Source organism: Corvus moneduloides, chromosome 3 (assembly GCF_009650955.1).
Source record: "Corvus moneduloides isolate bCorMon1 chromosome 3, bCorMon1.pri, whole genome shotgun sequence".
NCBI lineage: Eukaryota > Metazoa > Chordata > Aves > Passeriformes > Corvidae > Corvus > Corvus moneduloides.
The window spans coordinates 76,246,212-76,266,729 of record NC_045478.1 but is presented as its reverse complement, the minus strand read 5'-3'; the positions used below and the strand labels follow the sequence as shown (position 1 = coordinate 76,266,729).

The window sequence follows — 20,518 nt, the reverse complement described above, 5'->3', positions numbered from 1 at the left end:
CTGAAGCAGCTCACTTTTAGATCCAAACTAGTGACGAGCCGTACCTACACCCCGTGACTGAGGTCTTAGCGAAACACGGCGTTTTCACACAGGGGAGCACCTCCCGCACGGAGGATTTACCCCGACGTGTCCGCGGGAGCGCGGTATTTCCCGCTGGGAAATGCGGGCTCCCGGCGGCCGTCGCGCCCGGGACGGCCGTGTGTGGGACCGACCTGCCCCGCTCAGTCCCTCCCGGGAGCGCCCTACCTGCGGCGGGGCGGCGCAGGAAGGGGGCGGCGCGGCGGGGCGGCGGTTCCGGGCACGTCGCGTTCCTCGCCCCGGGACCCGCCGCGCCCCATGGCCGCTCCGCAGGACCCGCTGCCCCCAGGTGAGGCCGGCGCCGCGGGGAGCCGGGCGGGCGGGCGGGGGTGCCCCGAGGGGCGGCGGCCGCTGCCGGGGTCCCCAGGGGTCCGGGGCCGGCGATGCACGGGGTGCGGCCCGCGGCGCCCATCCCGGGCCAGGCAGACCCGGGGCCGCGGCTCCTGGGAGCCAGGTGAGGAGCGTAGCCCCGGCCGGGCTGAAAAGAGGTTGTTAGTTGCTCCCTTCCCCCTCCGCACACGCTAATTAAGTATGGTAATAATTTATCATGTGCTCTGCTGGTGTGATTTAGTGCAACTTGTCATGTCGAAGCCTGCTCCAGCATTTAGCGTGTAAGTTAGTTTGCGCTGGTTAATAGCATGTTAAAAAGACCTTTTTCAAAGACATTAACTTAGAATCCCAGAGCTCGGGTGGCTACAAAGTCCACACGCATTAACTTACATAGTAATGGTAAGGGTGCAAATGACTTCTAACTACCTCACCTGTGGGGTGCCAGCATTACAGATTTTTCCATACCTATCTGCTCACATAGGGACAAAGTTTTGAGTAGTTAACAGTAAACAAAAATGCACAAGTGCTGATGGACTTAAACTTTTCAGGATACTGAATATTCTAGTATAATTTGCCGTATCTTCTCCTCCTATTCACATCTGAAATTCATCTATTGCTTCTAGTCAACATTTTTCATTTGGGTTTAATCAAAGGGTTCATCTCTATGAGCAACATTAGTATTAGAGTGATCACTTGTTTAAGTTGTGGTAAGTGAAAACTCTTAATGTGTGTGCCCAGCCTTGGTGTGAAAAAGGTCTTACGAGCATGGTTGAAGTATGTAACTACAACCGACCTTAGGTGCTTCACTCACTACTGGTGGTGTCAAGACTGTGTTGCAGAGAAAAACTGTAACAGAGGGGAATATTATCTCAGCTAATTGATGCTTTGTGAACCCCCTCCTGCTTAAAGGTCAGAATGCTGAGGTCTGTAAAACTCACTTTCAGACTTCCTTCTAATGCAAGGGTGAAAAGCAGAAAAACTGTTTGCACTGGTAAGTGCAGAGCATTGCATCCCCATTAAAGTAGCAGTACTGAACAGAGAGAAAAGGTGGGGATTGGTACGAGTCTGCCACTCTTCTTACAGACTGGTCATACTGGATGGGCCCTGGCAGAGCTGTGGCAGCTGCTGAGCTGTGTGGCAGAAATGAACTTCAGGAGCAACCACTGAACCTGACTTATGTCTGTTAAATGTTTTCTATTGTTTGTGTTGTGTCAGTGGCAAGTAGAGTGGTAGTGATTTTGTGAGGGGTCCCAGGTAGTATTGTTATGAAGCTGTCTGTCAAAGTAACCGTGAAATCAGACAGTCAGTCAGATGATACCCTCATTTCCTGTTGGCCTTTCAGCATGCAAAACTGTGGATGGTTTACATCTGAGATAAACAGAACTTTCCTCCCTACTGCTTTGTGCACCTGTGTCCAGCTCTATCACACGAGCTGTGGAATGCTGGGGAAGAGGGAAGGGACATTCTAATTGCCTTATTCATAATAAAATACTAGGTCTGTGGTTTTAAGATTATTTGCCTACTATGAGTGGTCAACAGGACCATGGTGAATCATCTGCAACCCAATACGTAGAGCCTTTAATCTTAGGTGCAAATATACATACACGGCACTTTAAAAAAATTTGGGACTTGGTAGTGCTCTGCAACCTAAACAAAACAATGGAAATTACTATTCTTCATAAAGAACTATTAAATAAAGGGAAGCAATTGAGGTACAGAAAATGAAATACAATTTTAAAATACTTTTCAGGATGGATGCTAAGCAAGAAACATGCAGAGTCACAGATTCCCATGACTGTGTTTATGTGTGAGACCTAGAAAGCAGGAGTCAGAGGTACCACCCTGTACCCCATCACCTCTTGTAGAGATACCCTTGGGTCTGTGAAGTCCTTATTTCAAATGCCTGTATTCTCTGAGCTTCTCCAATTTTTTCAGTGCTTCCCTCTGGATTGTGGAAACTAAGTTACCAGTGTCAAAATATACCTTTGTGTCTTGGAGATGTAACAGAGGACAGGGGACAGAGCCCTTGCCATAGCTACAGTAGCCAGTGAGATTCACCAGGGCATGGACATTCTGTGGGGTCTGCTTTCATCTGCCTCAAGGCTCCTCTGACATGGGAAAAACGAAGTTCCAGGGGTTTTTTTTGTTTGTTTGGCTGGGGTTTTTTTTGTTTTGTTTTGGGTTTTTTGTTGTTTTTTTTTTTTTTTTAATTCATCTAAGAATCTGTAAAGAGGAGCTGAAAGGCCTCCAGAATAAACCAACAATAAAGTGCATGCTTTGCCACTGGGTTGGTAAAACAGTGAGACTAGGGATGCCTGGGCTGGCCTTCTTCCCTAGAACCTTTCTTTGGCTCCCAGTGCCTCCTTGTTTTTCAGTTTTCCTTTACCAGGTGGGCTTCTCTTTGCCCCAGCTTCATTTCTGGTTCCTCTGCAGCTTTCCACTACAGTTCCCACTAGGGAGCCTCTATTTTTGGCCCTACTCTCAATCAATGTCTTATGCCAGCTTATTTTATTTTCCCATATCCTGGTGACTCTCAACCTCTCTGCATTTGAGAGTTTGTGCTGACTCTTGCTATCAGGACAGGCTTTATCCAGAACATTTTTGTTAATACCATGTTTCTGGAGCAGGGATTTCATATTTACCAAAAAGTACACATGACAACATGGGGTTTTAGATTGGTTTTGAGTTTTTTTCCTCTTCTGTATATGGCTTCCTAATTTGCAGTGTGAACAATGCTCATCTGCAATTTCATATGCCCCTGCCTTTTAAAAACATTCAGTGTGCAAAGACTGTGCTCAGCCCTTCTCATCTGACCCCTCTGATCATGTGCCACCTGCCTGGACAATGCCTGTGGATTTCCTGGGGGCTCTAGCACTGAGAAAGGCTTTACCTGAAATCTCAGGGACACCCAGGAACTGCTGCTGGTGCGGCTGCCTCACAGAAGCAAGAGGGGGAACAATTCTGTCCCACTGCTGCCACCTTTTTTATTTTCAGTTTATTGTGCTGTCTTGCACTGGTTAGCACTGCAGCTTGTTCTGTTGTATTGAGTGGATTTGTAGGAGCTGGTCACCAAATAAGCAATTATGCTGAATATGAGCTGGTTAGAATAGTGTCTGTGTAACTTCTGTTCTGTTTTGGGGCTCACTGTTTGTACTGTGTGCTTTGTAGTTAATTTCTGTGACTCTAAATCCACTGGTTTTAATATTCCAAAGAAGGTAATCACCAAATACTGATTACAATCATGTCTTACTGGTTGCAGCTGAAAACTTAGTGTGTACTTCCAGTAAGTGACTTTTAGAGTAAGAGTGACAAGAGTGAAGATCTTACCACATAATTTAAAATGTTTTTCTATTTTTGTAAACATTTATACTTATCAACAGAAGAGACTTCTCAAAAATATGGCAGGATGATGTTAAATTACAGGCGTAGTTTTGTGAATCCTGACTTCTGTATGAGATTTGTTTCAGATTCTCTGTGCACTTGTGGTCAATACCCCACTAGTATTTGTCAATTTAGCTAGGGGGGTTAACATTTCATGATTCACCTGCAGGTACTTTGAAGATTTATTTTGTTTTTCTTTTGATATTAATATAGTTGAAGTTTATAGTTCTATTGTATACAAATAATTAATATTTTCCTCAACTGTTTTTTAATTAGTATCTTAAATTTTCTATTGTAATCTGGTGTTTGTTATAGTATTAATTTTTGTTGTAGTGGGTATGTTTGTTTCCTGTTTGAATTATTTCTTTGAGGAAAAAATTGAATGCTGTCAATAGGAAAACAGAACTTAGCTTTAAGAAATTTACTGTATTTTGTTATTTATTGCTGAAATGTTTTGTGATTTTTTTCACAAAAATAATTCAGGATTTTAATTTAAGTCTATCTTTGTTAGGGTAGAGTTGGGTTTCCTTGTTGCATGTAGTCTCTCATCTCTGTGCTAGTAGTTCTGACATTTTCCAGTTTGTCATGTTTTCTTGTGGAAATATGACATAATGTATGTAATGGCTGCATTGTTACATTTTATCTTGGTCAGACAAAGAGGCAAAATATGAATTGGCAGAAAGACTTTGATGATTATGCAAGGATAAAGCTTTCTTATCTCCAGCAGATCATGCAGCAAAAGAGCCAGTGGAGGATACGGATCCAAGCACTCTTTCCTTAACAATGGTATGTGTTTCTGGTCTAGTGCGGTTGAAATCATTACAGCTCTCTATGGTTATGTAATGCAGCAGTGAGAAAAAACATTCAAGGATGCTAACTCAAACTGTGAGTGTATATACAAGATTTTGCTTATCTGTTTGACTGCACAAACAAACTTTAATTTACTAACCTGTGCAGTTAAAGTGTAAGTAAACATACCAACAGGTGCATCAGGTGAATTGGATGGTATCAGTGGAGCTGTCCATGGGATAACTTCCAGAGGCTGTGGCAGTGCCATCTCTTTAATTTATAAAAGCCCCAACTGAGACAAATTGGTGCTGATGTTCTTCTGTCTATACAGTTTGGACGGATAAAAAAACCCACATAGGGCTTAAAAGTTCAATAGTACTAAGCTCTTCTTATTCCTGTAGCTGGTCTGAAGTCATGGCAAGGTCGGATCCGAGAGCGGTGCCTTAGGCAGGCGCGGCTGCGCCTCGGGAGGGACCAAACCGCGCCCTCTGGTGTTCGCTGCCGCACGAGCACCGCTTGTGTCGGGATCTCAAACATCCCAGTCCCGTGCCGAGGTGGGACTAGAAGTAGTACGAAATTCTATGAACACTTTTTAAAAATGTGGCTTTCCATAAAAGCCAAACCTACTTTCACATAAGGGTGGGGGCCACAGGGAAGGCGGTAAACTTCAGGTACAATAGTAAGTTATGTCATGCCTGGGAATCAGTAGCTGTTTCCTTAAACTCGGTAATAAGTTTCCTATTGCATCTTAATCAGCTATGTAAGTTTAGAGCAGAAGGGGAAAATATATATTTTTTTTCAATGCAGTAACATTTTATTAAAGGCCTAATATGCTAAAAGAGAATTTGAAGTCATCTTTGTTCCTCCTGGCATGAGTTACATTTTCAAGATTATCTTACTAATTCAGTAGAAAACTTCTTTCCTAAACTCTGCTTTTTCACTAAAAATAGCTTTAAAAGTACTGTAGCAAAGCCGCAATCTCTATTACTCGTTCATGTACTAATCAGTAGTGTTAGTAGCATCTCAGTTCCCACAAGTGTTACTGTATCTGACGGTGAACAGATCAACTAGTAGCGACTTGAGAGATACAACTATAATTATGCACTTAGAAGACTGCATAAAGAAAGTGTATATATATATACTCCTTCGTCAGCATAATTACACTCAAAATAGCGAACATCTGTGTTTCTTGCCTTTTTGTGACAGACTGAAAAATATCCTGTCCAAGACACAGGAGTACCTAAGGGTAAGTATTTTGAATTCTGTTTATTCAGATATCATTGATCTATGTTGTTATCTGCAAAAAAACCAGTGGTGTTACCCAACAGATTGAAATACTCATACTTTTTGCTAGATATTTATGTTTTAAATGTAATGCCCTCTTTATTTTTAAGGTCAGTTTGTTGTGTATATCTAACTTTTGAAATTTCCTTCAAAGCTTAGTTTTGATCTATAAGTTAGTCTAAAACTATCATCATAAGATTTGGGTTCTCAGTCTGGAAGGAAAAAAAGTGGTGCCATTGAAAGACAGGGTTCAGACAACAGGTGGTAGACATCGTAATGGTGACTTTGAAGGGATTACCGCTGCCTTCATGTTGCTAGAAACACAATCAAGAAATACCTTCCAGGTCTTTTGCCTCTGACTGCATTCCCAGCCTTATAACCAGGCAACTCTTAGTGCCATCTTTTACCTTCAGCAGGTGTTAATACCATCTGCTGGGGAACCTACTATTAGGCCCACTCTACACAAGTCCCTGCCTCTCCTTGCTGAAAATGGAGTGAGGGAGTGCAGGTTCTGAAGTCAAATACATGGATTACACAGTGTGAATATCCTCTTTATGTTTCCTTGACATGTGGGGTGGGTTTTTTCTTGTCATCCCCGGCTTCACCATTGACCTTTGTCCAGGGAATGCACTGGCAGGGGCTTGGTTGAAAAGCACTCTGCAGGTAGTGTGTTCTCTGTCCTGTGTTGCACAGCAGGTCTACAGTGGGACAGACACGGGAAACCAGGCTAGTCACACCGGAAACTTCTGCTGAGGAGTGTGAGCAGTATACCACTGGGGGTTAAAGAAAGGGTGGAGATTATTCTGGGGCTTGAGAAAACCAGACAGAGGAAATGAGCACTCTTCAGAACTGCTGCTCAGCAGGGAAGGATAATGTGGGATGAAGACTATACGAAATCATAAACTAGTTTCTGTTTATTTGTGGTCAGGTGGTTTGGTCCTTCAAAATTGTTTATTAGCACTACAGCAATTACACTGGAACATTCTTTTCCATGTCCTGTTTTTTATTTCACCTGTGACATTACATCCTCCTCAAAATTAATTAGATAAATTCCTAAATTTCAAATTTGTCAAGGTTGTTTGAAATCCAAAATTGCATATTCTAAATGCATCTATTTTAAAAAGGAAAGCTAAGACATAAGTAGAAAGGTCAGCACTTCCTGTAAAAAGGAAGTGCACTTGGTTTATATTTAATTTTCGTTTTTGCTTCCTCTTACTAAGTGTAAGAAGATGTAACTACTAATATAGCTTGACATTTCCCCTTTGAAGTTGAATGTGATACAAATACCTCTTAGTATTCTGTTCATTTCTGTGAATTTAATTTTTTCCCTGAGAATGGCTTTTCATAGCTATTTCTATTAAAAATAGAAACTTAGAAGTATGAGTCTGTGAACTAAAAATTGTAACAGAAGTGCAGGTCTGATTCTGTGTAACACGCAATTATGTTTGATTCAGAGTTAATGATTGAACAGACAGTACAGTGGTGAGAGTGGCTGTCTGTTGCTTTTATTGGCCAATTAATTAATGGGCCATTTTGGAGCCATAACTTATTATAGTTCTTGGCACCCTTTACTGAATATGAAACAAAATGGAGTTGAGGGAACTTTTTGTCTTGTAGGGGTTGCCTTAGTGTTTATCATGATTTGATAACTCTACTTCCACTCAAATACAGAACAAATTTCACACATATTATTTCCACAATTTTGGTTCTCATGCTCTGCATTTTTAGATAGACTTTGTTTTGTTTTGGGCTTTTTTGTTGTTGTCTCTGACGTACTGTCATAAAGAATAATGATGATCCTCTACTAAACGTTGACATGACTGGGGATGAAATATCTTTCAACAGTCTTATAAAACCAGAAAAAGAGGAAAATCATGATTTTTGATTTTCTTTTTCTTTCAAGTGTAAGGATAAATTCTTTGATTCAGATCAATTTCTTGAGTGAGATAAGAAAATATTTCTTCTTTCTGTTTTGTGATGAATCATGAAGATAATAGAAGTTCTTCAATGAGATCTTACCATTAAACAAACAGCAAATGGAAACATACCAGCACTACAAATGTAGTCACCCCCATGGAGCGTTCTTGTATGTGAAAACATGTAGAATATAACCTTTTTTAAGCCTGTGTTAATGGTTGGTCAGCACCTGACTTAGGGGAATTATGCAAATGGTTTAAAGAGGAGGACCTTACTAATCATGCAGAGTGAAATTTGTCCATTTTTGCACAAGGTTCACAAAGGGTTTATGTATCCTTTGTATCCCATTTTGAGGGCTGAAGTGATGCTTGAAAGGTTAACAGAGTTTGTGCTGTACTAGGGAATGCTGTGCTTTTCAGTGGACTCCCAGGGCAGTTGATAAACATGCTTTGAAATGGATTATTTCAGTGCTTCAGCAAATTCCTGTGTAGTAGAAATCAGTAGGATGAGTCCAGTTCACCAAGGGGCATAATAAAAGGAAAATATTTATGCAGTACATGTTTTAACTGTCTTTTTAAGTGTGATGAGAAAAGCAAAGCAAAAATTAGAGTGACTTTGACAGTCATCTTCAGCCTACTTGGATGCATTGGTTCAGTTAATATTCTGTAGTCAGCTTTCTGAAAGAAGAACATGACTCTTGCTTTAAAAATAGTGTGGTGTTTGTTTAGGAAACAACTGCTACTCTAATATCTAATCTCTGCAAGGATTATATTTCTTCTCACAGTCATGCTCTGCATGATTGTTACAGGCTCTGCTGATTTAATATTTTGGGCTTTTAATCTAGCAATTCCCAGTGTTTGATCATGATATGGAGTTGAATTTTGTATGTTAGACACCTATGCTATAATTTATGTTTGATAGTCTTACTATTTAAATTTGTGTTTGAGTGGAAGACCAGTGTTTCACACTCTTTGCCTTAGATGAGGAATACCTAACAGATCAAGTTACTTTGGAAATTGCATCTGTGAACATCAAGACCCTTACATCAGATTCTGGCCTAATCCAACAGGTAAGAAAAGTGATATTTGAATGTGAACTAAGTTACTGCTGTTAATGAAGTAAGTATGTTAACAAATAAATGTATTTTCAGACGATATCTGGAGAGCACAAAATTATTCAGTAAAACAGACCAGAAATTTGCTTTCTTTTCAAGAGTTTAATGAAGGGAGCTTTTGTGGAGAAGGGCAAAAAAAAGATTATTTTTTCATTAACTTGTACATTTTAGTTTAAATAGGTTTTGATCAATGTATAGATGTTCCAAAGAAGAGCTGGCAAACAGTTAAGGCTTTGTCATACATGCTGTCCCTCCTTCCAGGGAAAATAAAGCCAGGCAGAGAAGAAGTGAAGAAGCAAGGAATCCTAGATTTTGCCCTTAGGGAGGCATTTGACTGTTTTGCTTTGATTTTGGGACGCTGCTCTTCCCATAGTTGAAACACTGTCCACTTTTTGTGAAATCTTGCATTGCCATAGGAAGGGCAATGCTGAGTGACTCCCATGCTCCATGGTTACCATCTTTCAAGTGAATGTTATTTGCTGAATTTCAAATTGATTCTCTTTGGGTTGAGCAGAAAACTTGGAGAAGAGAAATGAATGAGCATTTTCCAGCAAGATGAAGAATTAAAAGGAGTTCCTAATGCCAGAGTCCCAGCTGAATTCCTTTAGAAACAAACATGGGTTTGGTATGCATTTCACAGATGATGGAGGTAACTGTTCATTCCCATCATCAAGGAGAGAGCATTTACTGGCAGCTTAGAATCACTGTAAAGATAATTTGGTGTATTAGGGTGTTAATGGTTCCACAGAGCTGGAAAACTTTCTGCTTACCTTCAGACTGTGCATAAGTTTATGGCTTTGATTAGACCTGTGGGGGATGATTGGATCTTCATCGTGGGCAAAAAATATTCTTGCTTAATGCCTTCATTTCCTGGGCAGTACCACTACAATGTCTTATTGCAATTACATTACAAGAAAATTATCTTGAATAAACCTGAGTACATCTGACTTGATAAAAGTGGATAATGACTGATCAGTGAAAATATGAATTTTGAAAACAGATGTATGGCACAGGTAAGTATTGCTGCTTTTCTTTGTACTTTTTGCAGTACTACCCTTTCTTATTTTTTATGCCTCACAAGGCATGTATAATGACATAAGGACACTAAGGCATTGGCTTTCACAATAAGGTTTGAACTTCAGTGATTTGATAAAGTCTGGGAAATGAAGGTCAGGATGGCAGTTAAGTGAACAGTATCTTTTTTTTTTTTTTTTTTTTAAATTTGCTTGTTTGTTTCTTTTGAAGTAGATCTTTGGGGAGGCTGAACTGTGCTGGGTAGTTCCTCATTCTCCCCAAAGAGTTACCCTTCTGGGAATTTGCTCCTTGAAGCTCAGTAATAACATTCTGCCTTTTTAAGGAATTTGTGGGAGTGGAGACAATTACTGTAATCAGGCACTTCAGATTTAATTTTTCTTAAACTTCAGGTGCTCACATGTTGCCATGAAGGCCAAGTTTGTGTTTAAAAAGCACTATCCAGATAAAGCTGCCATGGTAGAAAAGTAAGAAGATAATGGCAGGGCTTATTCAGTTGCAATTGGCATGCGCAGTGTTAGATCTCTCTTGAGCAGAGACCAGGCATTTTGATATCGCATGTGTGGTCTTGCAGTTTTCAGGGAGTAAAGAAATGCTGAAAACAGTATGCAAATTTTTCCTTTCTTAACAAAGTCTGTAAATATTTTGGAGAGAGTTCACCTTCTTTATAATTAGATTGTGAATGTATGCAAGTTCAGCACAGCAACTGAAACTGCCTGTATTCTATTTTTAGTGGATTTCTTAGTAAAGAAGGTGTAGCAGGTAGGACTAGAGTATCTTATTACACTGTATTGTTACCCATATGTTGGCTTGTGTTTGTATGCACAACCTGCAAAATTAAGAAGCCTGCTGTTATAGTTTCGGAAGAATTGACGCAATACAAAAAGATCAACAATACCTCATTGCAGCTATCTAAGGGGAAAATCCCCTTCTACTTTCATCTTTAAATCCTCAGCAGAAGAAAGCTATTTCACCTGGCTCCACACCTGCATAGTTAAAGTAAGGGCAGCTGCAGTTTCCCCACAGTTCTACAATCAAGGGGCTGTCCTTCCAGCTTTTTGATGTTGCTAAGTAGTAGAATTGAAATGTTATAATGTGTATTACAGTCTCAGGCTGCTAAGTAATTTCAGTATGTTTAATTAGCAGACAAAACACCATTGAGGGAATGTTAACTTCAAACAGGAGGAGGGTTAGATATGAGCCGCAGGAATGTTCATGTCCACCTGTTGTCTATAAAAGCTTCCTATGTATGTAAAGAAGTCTGTAGAAAATATTCTCCACTTTGCCTAGATCAACGAAACAATCCCTTACTGCTGCTTGTTACATGCAAAATTACTGGGTTTTATACTGCAAAACATTTAAAAATCTTTTTAATCAAACCATATGAATTGTTAAATAGCTGTTGAGGGCTCAAGAGAGACTTAGTCAAAAGATGCAATGCTATAGCATATCATTAATAAAAATGCTATTGTTCAGTGCATACAACCAACAGGGCAGTTTTATGAGCTGCAGCATGGAAATGCTGCCTGAAAAGACTGCAAAGACTGCAGATTGTTAGTAATTCCTCAAACTGTATGTATATTCCCTGTCTGACTTTACAAGTAGCTTGATAGTTTTTAAGTAATCTCCTGCCGGTTGTAAATTAGTCAAATACTTATTCTGGTGTTCAATTATATTGTTTTACTTTGACTTTATATTTGTTTTCTGCTTTGTAGCCAGAAGACAAAGACACACAAAACCATACTGACGAATCACTTTCAGGTAATATGTCAGCTTTATTGTGCTACATATTTTATTCCTAGGTTTTATTTGAAAGTGCTCTTCTAAAAACTGCTGTTTGTCATAACAAATTACTGCCTGGATAATTAATGCTTATGGAGCTCATTTCATTACCAGTGTCATTTACAGCTTCCCTTTTGTTCTAAGAGGATGGTGGTCAATAATGCAGACCATACAAAATATGTAAGTTGGGCTTTCCAAATACGTTTAGTACATCTGCCTTCAGAAGTGATGTGTACATAGCTGTCAGGAGGGAGGAGAAGCTGGCAGTAGGCTGTGAGGGCTTATCCCATAATTGTGTGAGTTCTGCTGCTGGGGGTGTGTGTGTGTGTGTGTGTATGATATACAGTTCTCTTAGTCTAACAGTAAGAAATGGAGAGTTTCTTATTAGTAAAGAAGCTTGCCTATCAGGTAGCATTAGGATCATGCAATTAGTTGGGTAGGTCCTCATTTGCTTGTCAGTGTCTAACACAGGGGCATCTTAGAAAAGCAGGATTCTTTATGATGCTTTTGATAGTCTTGCAGATGATATAGCTCAAGAAGCAGGTTGGTTTAGTTTTGTTTACTTCTATCTGTGCCTTTTTAGACGGGTGTTTTCTTTACCCTTTCTCTTCACTGTTTCTATTGGAGGATGAAACTCACGCTGGCAACCCTGCCAGAGTAAATAAGATTAAATTCAGATAGGGTGCTCTCCTGCCCTCTAAGCTCAGTCAGAAATTTGATTGGATTATATTCATTTTGCCTTGTTTGTGTAAGTAAAGCTGGTATGAATGAAGCAAGCAAGTTTTGTCTCACTTTGTCAAGAGTTTAGGGTGCACAAGAAGAACAGAAGAGTTAACGTACATATTCCTGTAGAGAACAGCTGCAAGGCCTGTGGAATACCGGTGAGCAAGATGTCACCAGAACATGTTTCCCTTTAACAGGGAATCTAAGCATTTGTATGGAGTTATGTGTCTGCAGCGCTGTTGTTGCTGCACGTCCTAACTCGTTGAAAACTTCAGAAGTTGTCCTTGGCCTGCTAAAAAAGCAATCTTATGAACAATGTTACAAAAATAACAATAGCCTGTCCTTTCTTTAAAAATAGAATACAAAGTGCATGCAGGCATTATATTCTGGAATTTTCACACAATCTGACAATAATTACTGAAAATAAATTCATGATTTAAAAAAAAAAAAGAACCACAAAACCCCACAAACAAACAGCCTTAACAGATGCTGTGGTCCTTATGAGTAGGTGGCTCTAAGATTTGCTCTTTGCCAGAGATACAGTTCAGGCCTCTGATCCAGCACTTGTAAATTCTGTGTCACTGTTTTCTGTTGTTTTTAATCAATCTTTGGATTATTATCAGCCCATTTTTCAGAGTTTTGTCTGAAATAGGACTAGCTACTTCCCTATTTCAAGCTGTACAATGAGGCTGGAGCACAGAAACTTTAGAAAATGCTTCTAGGCTGTGTCCATTATCTACTATTTGGAAATACCAGATTCTCCCTGCTTTCAAAAAGGAGCAGGGAGAGTTAAGGTCTGCAGTCAAATGCTCAGACTGTGTCCTACAGTGCTGCAATGTTAAAGGTCTTGGTATTAGAGTTTCACTAGAGGTATGACTTGAACTGGTTTCTGCATGCCTTTATGGCTTATTTTTATATAATATAGTCTGATAGCACCACATTGTTCCCAGTTTTGGGGAGATACTGACTATGGTGTATAAGAGATTTCTAAATGGCAATTTTCAGTATCTGATGCAGATTTAAGAACACAACACCACCACTTTCCAGCAACCTGGTATTTTTATTTTTCTCACACATGGAGGAGTATGCACTGTATTCCTTTTCATGATATACATTTAAAATAGGCTTTGTTGGTTAAACAGGGATAGTTTTTATTGTAAGAGCCCTTACAAAGCAGAGGAACATTTCTACTTTTTCATTGTGTTAAAGTACTAGATGTTAGTTATGTTTGGATCTGTCAGAAGAGATTCTCCTGGTGCACATATTTCACGTTGTTATGAAGGCAGCAGCTCAGAAATGTTTCCTTCATTCTACAACACACAAATACAAGATGCATAGAATGTACACATAATCCTGTTGGTGATTTAAGTGGGGGTATGGCAGATTCAAGGAAGCTACATGGTTCCAAAAACAAAAAAGGGGACTATCCTAGCTCACACACTGCATTGAATCCTATGTCTTTTATAGAAAAGTATAAATATGGTACTTTCAAGATTACTGTCCTTTTGATTGAAGCCACTGAACGTAATGAAGAGAGAAGTTTTAGAAAGTTAATTTCATGAGTTCTTCATAAGGAAGGGCATTGCATATCACTATTCTGACTTTTTCAGAAGCAATTCAAAGCAACATAATACTCCTCAATCCTTTATGCTTTTAACTTTTTGTTCCCAATGATGCCACAGCAATACATCCTAATTTCTTCCCATGTAATGGTTTTCACTGCAGATCTCAAGAAAACCTGCAAGGAAAATGTCACCTGCTCCCTGTGCTTATTCCGTGCACCGACCATCAGTGACATGCTCAATGATGAGGACTTGTTGTACACAGTGAGGCTAAAGCTGGATCCCTGCCATCCAACAGTGAAAAACTGGAGAAATTTAGCAAGCAAGTGGGGGATGACTTATGATGAATTGTGTTTCCTTGAACAAAAGCCCCAAAGTCCCACCTTGGAGTTCTTGCTACGGAATAGTGACCGGACTGTGGAGCAGCTGATTGATCTCTGTAAATTTTATAAGAGAATTGATGTTGTGAAAGTGCTGCTGAAATGGGTGGAGGAGGAATGGCCCAAGAGAGGGAACAGAACTTACCAGAATGACTTCTAGGTCAAAGAAAGCTGTTAGTCTGTATGTGTTAAATGCTGGGACTAGCTACCACTAATACATTGGAAGTTTCCCTTGCAAGAGAGAGAAAGCCTGTACTGAGGGTTTGTATACTGTGTAAGCTTTATCTACTGTATACACAAATGTATGTTTTATGCCCTCAGGGTTGCAAAGATAACCTTCCAGAAGTGGATGGAATCATCCAGATTGTGTTCTTGAGTCTGCACACACCATCAGTTTCTTTGCTGCTGTTCACAACCTTCCTGAACCGAAAAGGAATCAAAAGGCCAGACCAGTGTTTTTACTGCAGCAGTTGTGAACCGTATCAGTTGTGTGCTGTTGCTTTTGGGGAAAGCCACTGTTAGAAGGCAAGTCTCTTGGCCTTATTGGTAGCCGTTCCACAATTTTGTATGTTCTACCTAGTACAAGATGAGGTGGAATCTTTTTCTTCCTTTTTTGTTGTTTTTTAAGCTTTGTGACACTGTTTTTGGCACAGGAACACCTCAATGTTCCAGGCAGTAATTTGGATCTGCATGTTACAATTAACTGAATATTCAACATCACATTTGAGCAAATTAAGTCTCTTTTATGAACAAGAGTAGGCATTAAACAATAACAGATGTTAAACAAAATAATTACTCATATGCTACTACATAATAGGGCATATCTTTACCCTAAGAAGAAATCATGCAATTCAGAGAGACTTTTCAGCCCATAACATTTAGGGGCCAAAAGAACCAATTTAAAGGCTCTATGCTTGAAATTACTTTCCAAAGGTTTGAAGACAGTGTACGCTCTTGAGTGCACGTATCAAATGCCTCTCACTTTGCAGTGCGAGGTGATGGCACCATAGGGTATCATTATTATTGACTGTAACTTCCCTTTTCACTGGCTGTGGTTTTCTTTACAGTCCTGTGGGTTGGCCTACATTCTGTCCCACACCAAGGTAGTTGCACTCTTGTGTGAAACTAGCACTATATTTTGATTAAAGCCACTCTGATGAAAAATTAACAGCTGAATTCACCTACAGCCCAGGTGGATGGTTATTAAAGCACTTACAGTGATTTAGACTGATTTTTTTAAAAGGATTTTGATGCTCTGAATTACACTGTTTACATTTTAAATGTTTCAGAAATTGTCCTTTTTCCTACCATTCTTCTGACGTGTCAGACAATATAGTATGTACATAGGTGTATATACCAAAGCAGTGGTCAAGATGTGGGGCAAAACTAGAATGGGGTGCAGGTTGATACACTGTTTACTTTTCTCGAGTAGAAATAGTAAGAATTAGTAGCAAAGCTGAGGGAACTGTAATGCTGTATGCTGAGTTTCTTACTGTAAGAGATTGAAAAGGAGCCTCTAGTAACACTTTACTGAAGATACTGAGAGATATGGTTACAGAGGAGCTAGAAGTAAAGACTAACATTTTCACTGTCAGGCACTTGTTCACTGTCAGGCACTTGTTCTGGGCTGACATAAAATTATTTTAGTGACTTCAAGAAGCTGAAAGTCTTGTTTCAGGGTAAAGAGATTGACCTAAATTTGAGGTTTGAATTTTAAATTTTTTTATAAAAGACTGAAATTTGTAATGAATTTTTTTAACCATTCCTCAAAAAAAGCTGCTACTCTTTAGAACTCTTGTTTTCTAGCTGTATTTTAAGGAGGAAATTTTACTGCTCTGTCTTGTTGGGGCTGCAGCTCAAGTGTTTCATGATTCTCTCCTAGGAACTGGGATTTCCCAATAGATGTCTGTCAGCTTGTTACTTTTGCAAATAATCTTCTGTATTGAGTTAGATGCTCTAGATTCAGCTTTGGGGACTACTGCTGTGGCTGGACTTCCTGCTATTTTCAGTTCCTGCAGAGGCATCCACTGCCTACGTGCAAAGAGCTCATATTGCAGCTTGTCCAACATAATTCCCATACCTTGGGCTGACTCCATGCATGATTTAGGATCATATGTCTGTATGTTAACTTGTTCTTCTGAGTGATGAGTGCTGGCATATATGCCCACAGCTTTTCTCTCCCATAACATACCACAGGTATATCTGTGTGGTATTATAATATGCTCTGCTTTGGTAGATCCAGACCAGCTAGGAGAAGAATCACATAAGAATCAGAATGGGAATATGAAATGATGCAGTAGCATTCCTGGGTCAACTGAAATCGACTCCTTTTCCTGACTTCTGGCTAAAACTTGTAAAATTTTGAAGAAACTCTGTTGTCTTGTGAAGATGAGTTTGATCCCTTGAAGCTCTTCAAAAGTCAATGTCAGCTGCAAGAGTTCACATCTGATGGAAATAAAGCTGCTTCTGAGAGTTCATAGGTGGATTCTGTATAAATTCAGCTCTGAAGGTTGAAAATGTTAGCCTTAAACTTCACCACACACTGGATTACTCATTACTATACTTGAAATACTTTTTTTCCCTCTTTGTGTGGCAGAAATGGAGAGGTACACACTCTTTTTTTAGTTTTATATCTGTTTACAAGATATTGGTTCTGAGTGTTCAATTTATTCTTATATTTTCTGTTATAATGTGTACTATTTTTAGAAGAAATATAGATTGTCAGTGTTTGACTTTATTGTATTTGTTTTTATTACAGCTAGGAAAACAGCTGTTTTCCTTCTCACCAGTCACCTTGAAATTACTGAACTATCAATTAGTTGTGCTGTATAAAAAATACCTTCTAGATGAAATTCATGGCACCTTAAAGCACTTATGTTTGCAACAGATACTGCTGTTCAAGAAAGGAAGATGCATTTTTAAATCTTTTCCATATGAAAAATGAGTTGATTTTGATAAGATGATGAACAAAGATGTTAATTTAGAAACTTGTAGCTGAGTTACTGATTAAGAGAGGTATGAAACCTGTAGGGGTGAACTTTTCCTGAATTAATAACCGATCTGATACTGGACACTAAAAACCTCTACTAGGCTATCACTTTTGTTCCATTATATCTTTCTCCTATTCCTGTATAATACCGGCTCTCCCTTCAGGAATTTCCAGGTTTTTGCCTGCTGTCTCTCTGCCTGCAGGATGATCAGTGGCCTTTGCCACCCATTTTAGCTTCTATGAAGCTGCCCAAACCACTGTATTATTTCATTTCTGCAACCTTATCTAAGACATAAGGCGCTTAATAACTGTTCTTCAATGGCAAAGTTACGGTGCTGTGCTCCAGGAGAACCTAGTTTTCCTGGGAGGACAACTGTGGCGTATCCCCAGTAAAATGGTGACAGGGCCCAGTTGCCTTACTCTCTGAATGCACTCCCCTTGGATTTGTGGAGAGGAATGCAGGATAGATTTGGGACTGTCCTTTGGAACCTAATGTAATGGATAGGGGTAGTCAGCATGGTCCCAGATGCTTGCTTCGAAATAACTTGTACAGAAACTGTAAACCAAAGGTTCTTCCTGAACCACTACTGAAAACTGGAGAGCTGCAGGTTGGCCTGGACAGTGCTTTGTGAAAGAGACTGCATATTTTTCACTGTCTCAAAAGGCATCCCACAGTTCCAAGTCAAGCTGTTAGCAAGAGGAAAGAAATGTAAATTCTGCCTTATGGTTCTTTAAGCTAGGGTAACACCATTGACCTGTGGCCAGACATAGTTGGAAATTGTTTGTCAGATAGCAGAAGTATTTAAACAAGGTCAAAGAAAGTGCATGGCATTTATAATAAATTAAAGAGCAGACTACTTGTGTAATTTTTGCAGCAGATCATATTCTTCCGTCCATGAAGGCCAAGGAATTAGTTATTCAAAACTGCTTTCAATATATCTTGTACATTTTAAATTTTGGCTTGGTTTTGGACAGAAGGGCAGAGGACTTGAGATTGTTGCCTATTTTGACAGAAAAGTGCTTTTCTTAGTCCCTGCATTCATCTAGTCTTGATTCCATGGCTATGGTCAGTTGGCCTTAAGTGGATTATAGAAGAGATGAGGAAGTAGCTTCTTTCTGTTAGAAATAATTGGTGAGAAATAATTGTCTATGGTGTTAACTTACTCTTCCTTCTGATGTATATAGAGTAGTTTCCTTGCAAGAAAATCTTAGTTAATTACATCTTTCTACTTTTTGTATCTGTGTACAGCATGGGATGGATACACAACTTTATATGTCCACATGAAAGTGCTTTTTTCTTTTTTTTATGAGCTTGCTTCAAGATTACCCAATATTTAATTTGGGAATGTTTTTTGTCTCCAAAAATAACCGAAGTTTCATGTTGTTGATGAAAAGTTCCTTAACAGAAAGAGCCAGGATAAGAAAGGGGCACCCAAATCATTACAGTAGTAAAAATATCTTGAGCCTAAACTTTATTTATTTTTGTCTTTGCACTATCTCTCTCTCTCTCTCTCTATATATATATATGTATATATAAAAGGTTTCCTTACTTCAGTTCATTCACAGTCCCATTAAGAGATTTCATTTTGTCCTAATTTATTTTTGCCTCTGCTTTCTCTGAAGCTGAGAAGTTCACTAGCTCAAAGGTCTATTAAAAGCCTGATCCTCTCTAGTATCAGGAAACACCTACCATCTCGTGGTGAGAGGTGATACTACAGCCCTCGCACATCTCCCTTGAAAATGCAGGAGAGCTGAGGGCAGGTGAGCTCATCTGTAAATTCAGAGACCCACCAGGGAGATCCTAGGGCAACTGCATGAGGATGATGAAGGTGGAGTTCTAGGGATCTTGGGTTTGGTCACAGTCCCCAGTTTGGAGAACATCACAGTTTTTCCTTTTGCACAGATGCATGATGTTTCCTGGTTTTTATCTCCCTAGTTAGGCAGGGACTGCATCATTGTGCAGATTGTGGCACAGGCACCTGGGGGTGGAGGTATGGCAGGGTGTGCAGACAGGGCAACCACAGGCACAGGTTTGCTCTCTTATCTATTGCAGTGCAAATGAAGGAGTGATCCTGACTACTTCAAGAAACCTAGAGTTGTGTCACCAATCTAAAAAAGAAGGGGTGAGTATATTTTAAGGCTTATATGGCCTATAATTGGTTTTCAAACAGTCTAGTGACTTCTTGGTATCTTGTTTGTCCTTTGGCCCTCATGTCTATTCTGTATCTTGTTTGCTCTTACGCTTCTCTTCCACATTTTCCTTTAAAAATCAGGCGTTGCAACAAAAAAAATAGAATACTTGTTAGTTCCTGCAGTAGCAGTAGCATTTTAAACTTTTGAATCCATAAGCCCATTAAAAAAACCACGACTTTTTGTTTTGTTCCCTGTGATTTGTAAGCTTTAAACTGAAAACTGGAAGATCTGAATGATCACTGGAACTAAATAGTGACATATCAAGGAAGAGTTATGGAAGGCCACTGTTTAACTTGTAGCTAAGTAAAAGCTGAGCCAGCTGGGCTGTCAACTGAAGTGTTCATGTTGGTGTACCAAGAGGTGGTGACTCATGTCCTCTTTGAATCTAAAGCCTTTCAAAGAAGCCAGGGCAATAATTTCCATCAGTAATGCACAAACAGCTCCACTAAAACTATGGAAGACACAACAATGTCAGTCTTTTGAGATCATATGTAGTCCTTAAGCACAAAAGCACTGCTGAACAGTCCAGTGTGCTAGAGGCTTTACCCCTGTGGCCTGTAGTACTGTATTCACTAGGGAAAAATTACAGTTATTCTGGTACGACACAACAACATAAAAAAATTAGCTGAGAGTAACTCCCCTGGGCAGGTTTCTTAATGGAGACTAGTGTTTATTTGTGTCAAGTCTAGGGAATTCCATTATTGATGGAAATTTTATAATTGGAACTGTGCACATAAAATACCGGGCTAAGTAAGTGTGACTATGTATGTTTTCTCCTTGACCTTGGACCAAGGCTTGCTACCCTGAGAGGCACAGGTTACAGGCTTGGCATCAAGGACAGGAGATCTGCTTGAGAAGTCCCCTTTGAAGAAGTAGGATAGCATGTAGCCATATACTTTATGGCACTGTGCTGAAAAGTGAGAGGGACAGGAGAGCAGGAGCAGAGCTAAGGCATCTAGAAGAG

The 20,518-nt window shown here is 39.6% G+C and overlaps 1 protein-coding gene across 5 annotated transcripts; it reads left to right on the top strand.

The window, feature by feature from the left end:
* Window positions 1-261: 261 nt before the first annotated feature.
* EDARADD (EDAR associated death domain) lies at window positions 262-17,109 on the top strand. Of its 5 annotated transcripts, none has more exons than XM_032102255.1 (6): window positions 262-367; window positions 4,517-4,575; window positions 5,785-5,824; window positions 8,760-8,848; window positions 11,641-11,686; window positions 14,156-17,109. In XM_032102255.1, exons 1-6 carry the CDS (start codon window positions 337-339, stop codon window positions 14,530-14,532), a joined length of 642 nt encoding a protein of 213 aa, XP_031958146.1. In that variant the 5' UTR covers window positions 262-336; the 3' UTR covers window positions 14,533-17,109. The 5 variants fall into 5 exon arrangements, with proteins under 5 accessions (XP_031958146.1, XP_031958143.1, XP_031958142.1 ...); XM_032102252.1 differs by having other exon boundaries at window positions 8,727-8,848; XM_032102251.1 differs by having other exon boundaries at window positions 277-367; window positions 4,514-4,575; window positions 8,727-8,848.
* The last annotated feature ends 3,409 nt before the right edge of the window (window positions 17,110-20,518 follow it).

Bases quoted from the DNA above. Each gene is read 5' to 3' on its own strand.
- EDARADD (XM_032102251.1), top strand. From the start codon at position 337: ATGGCCGCTCCGCAGGACCCGCTGCCCCCAG. The intron at 5,825-8,726 runs GTAAGTATTTTG...TTTGTGTTTGAG, and splicing joins AGACACAGGAGTACCTAAGG to TGGAAGACCAGTGTTTCACA. The intron at 8,849-11,640 runs GTAAGAAAAGTG...TCTGCTTTGTAG, and splicing joins ATTCTGGCCTAATCCAACAG to CCAGAAGACAAAGACACACA.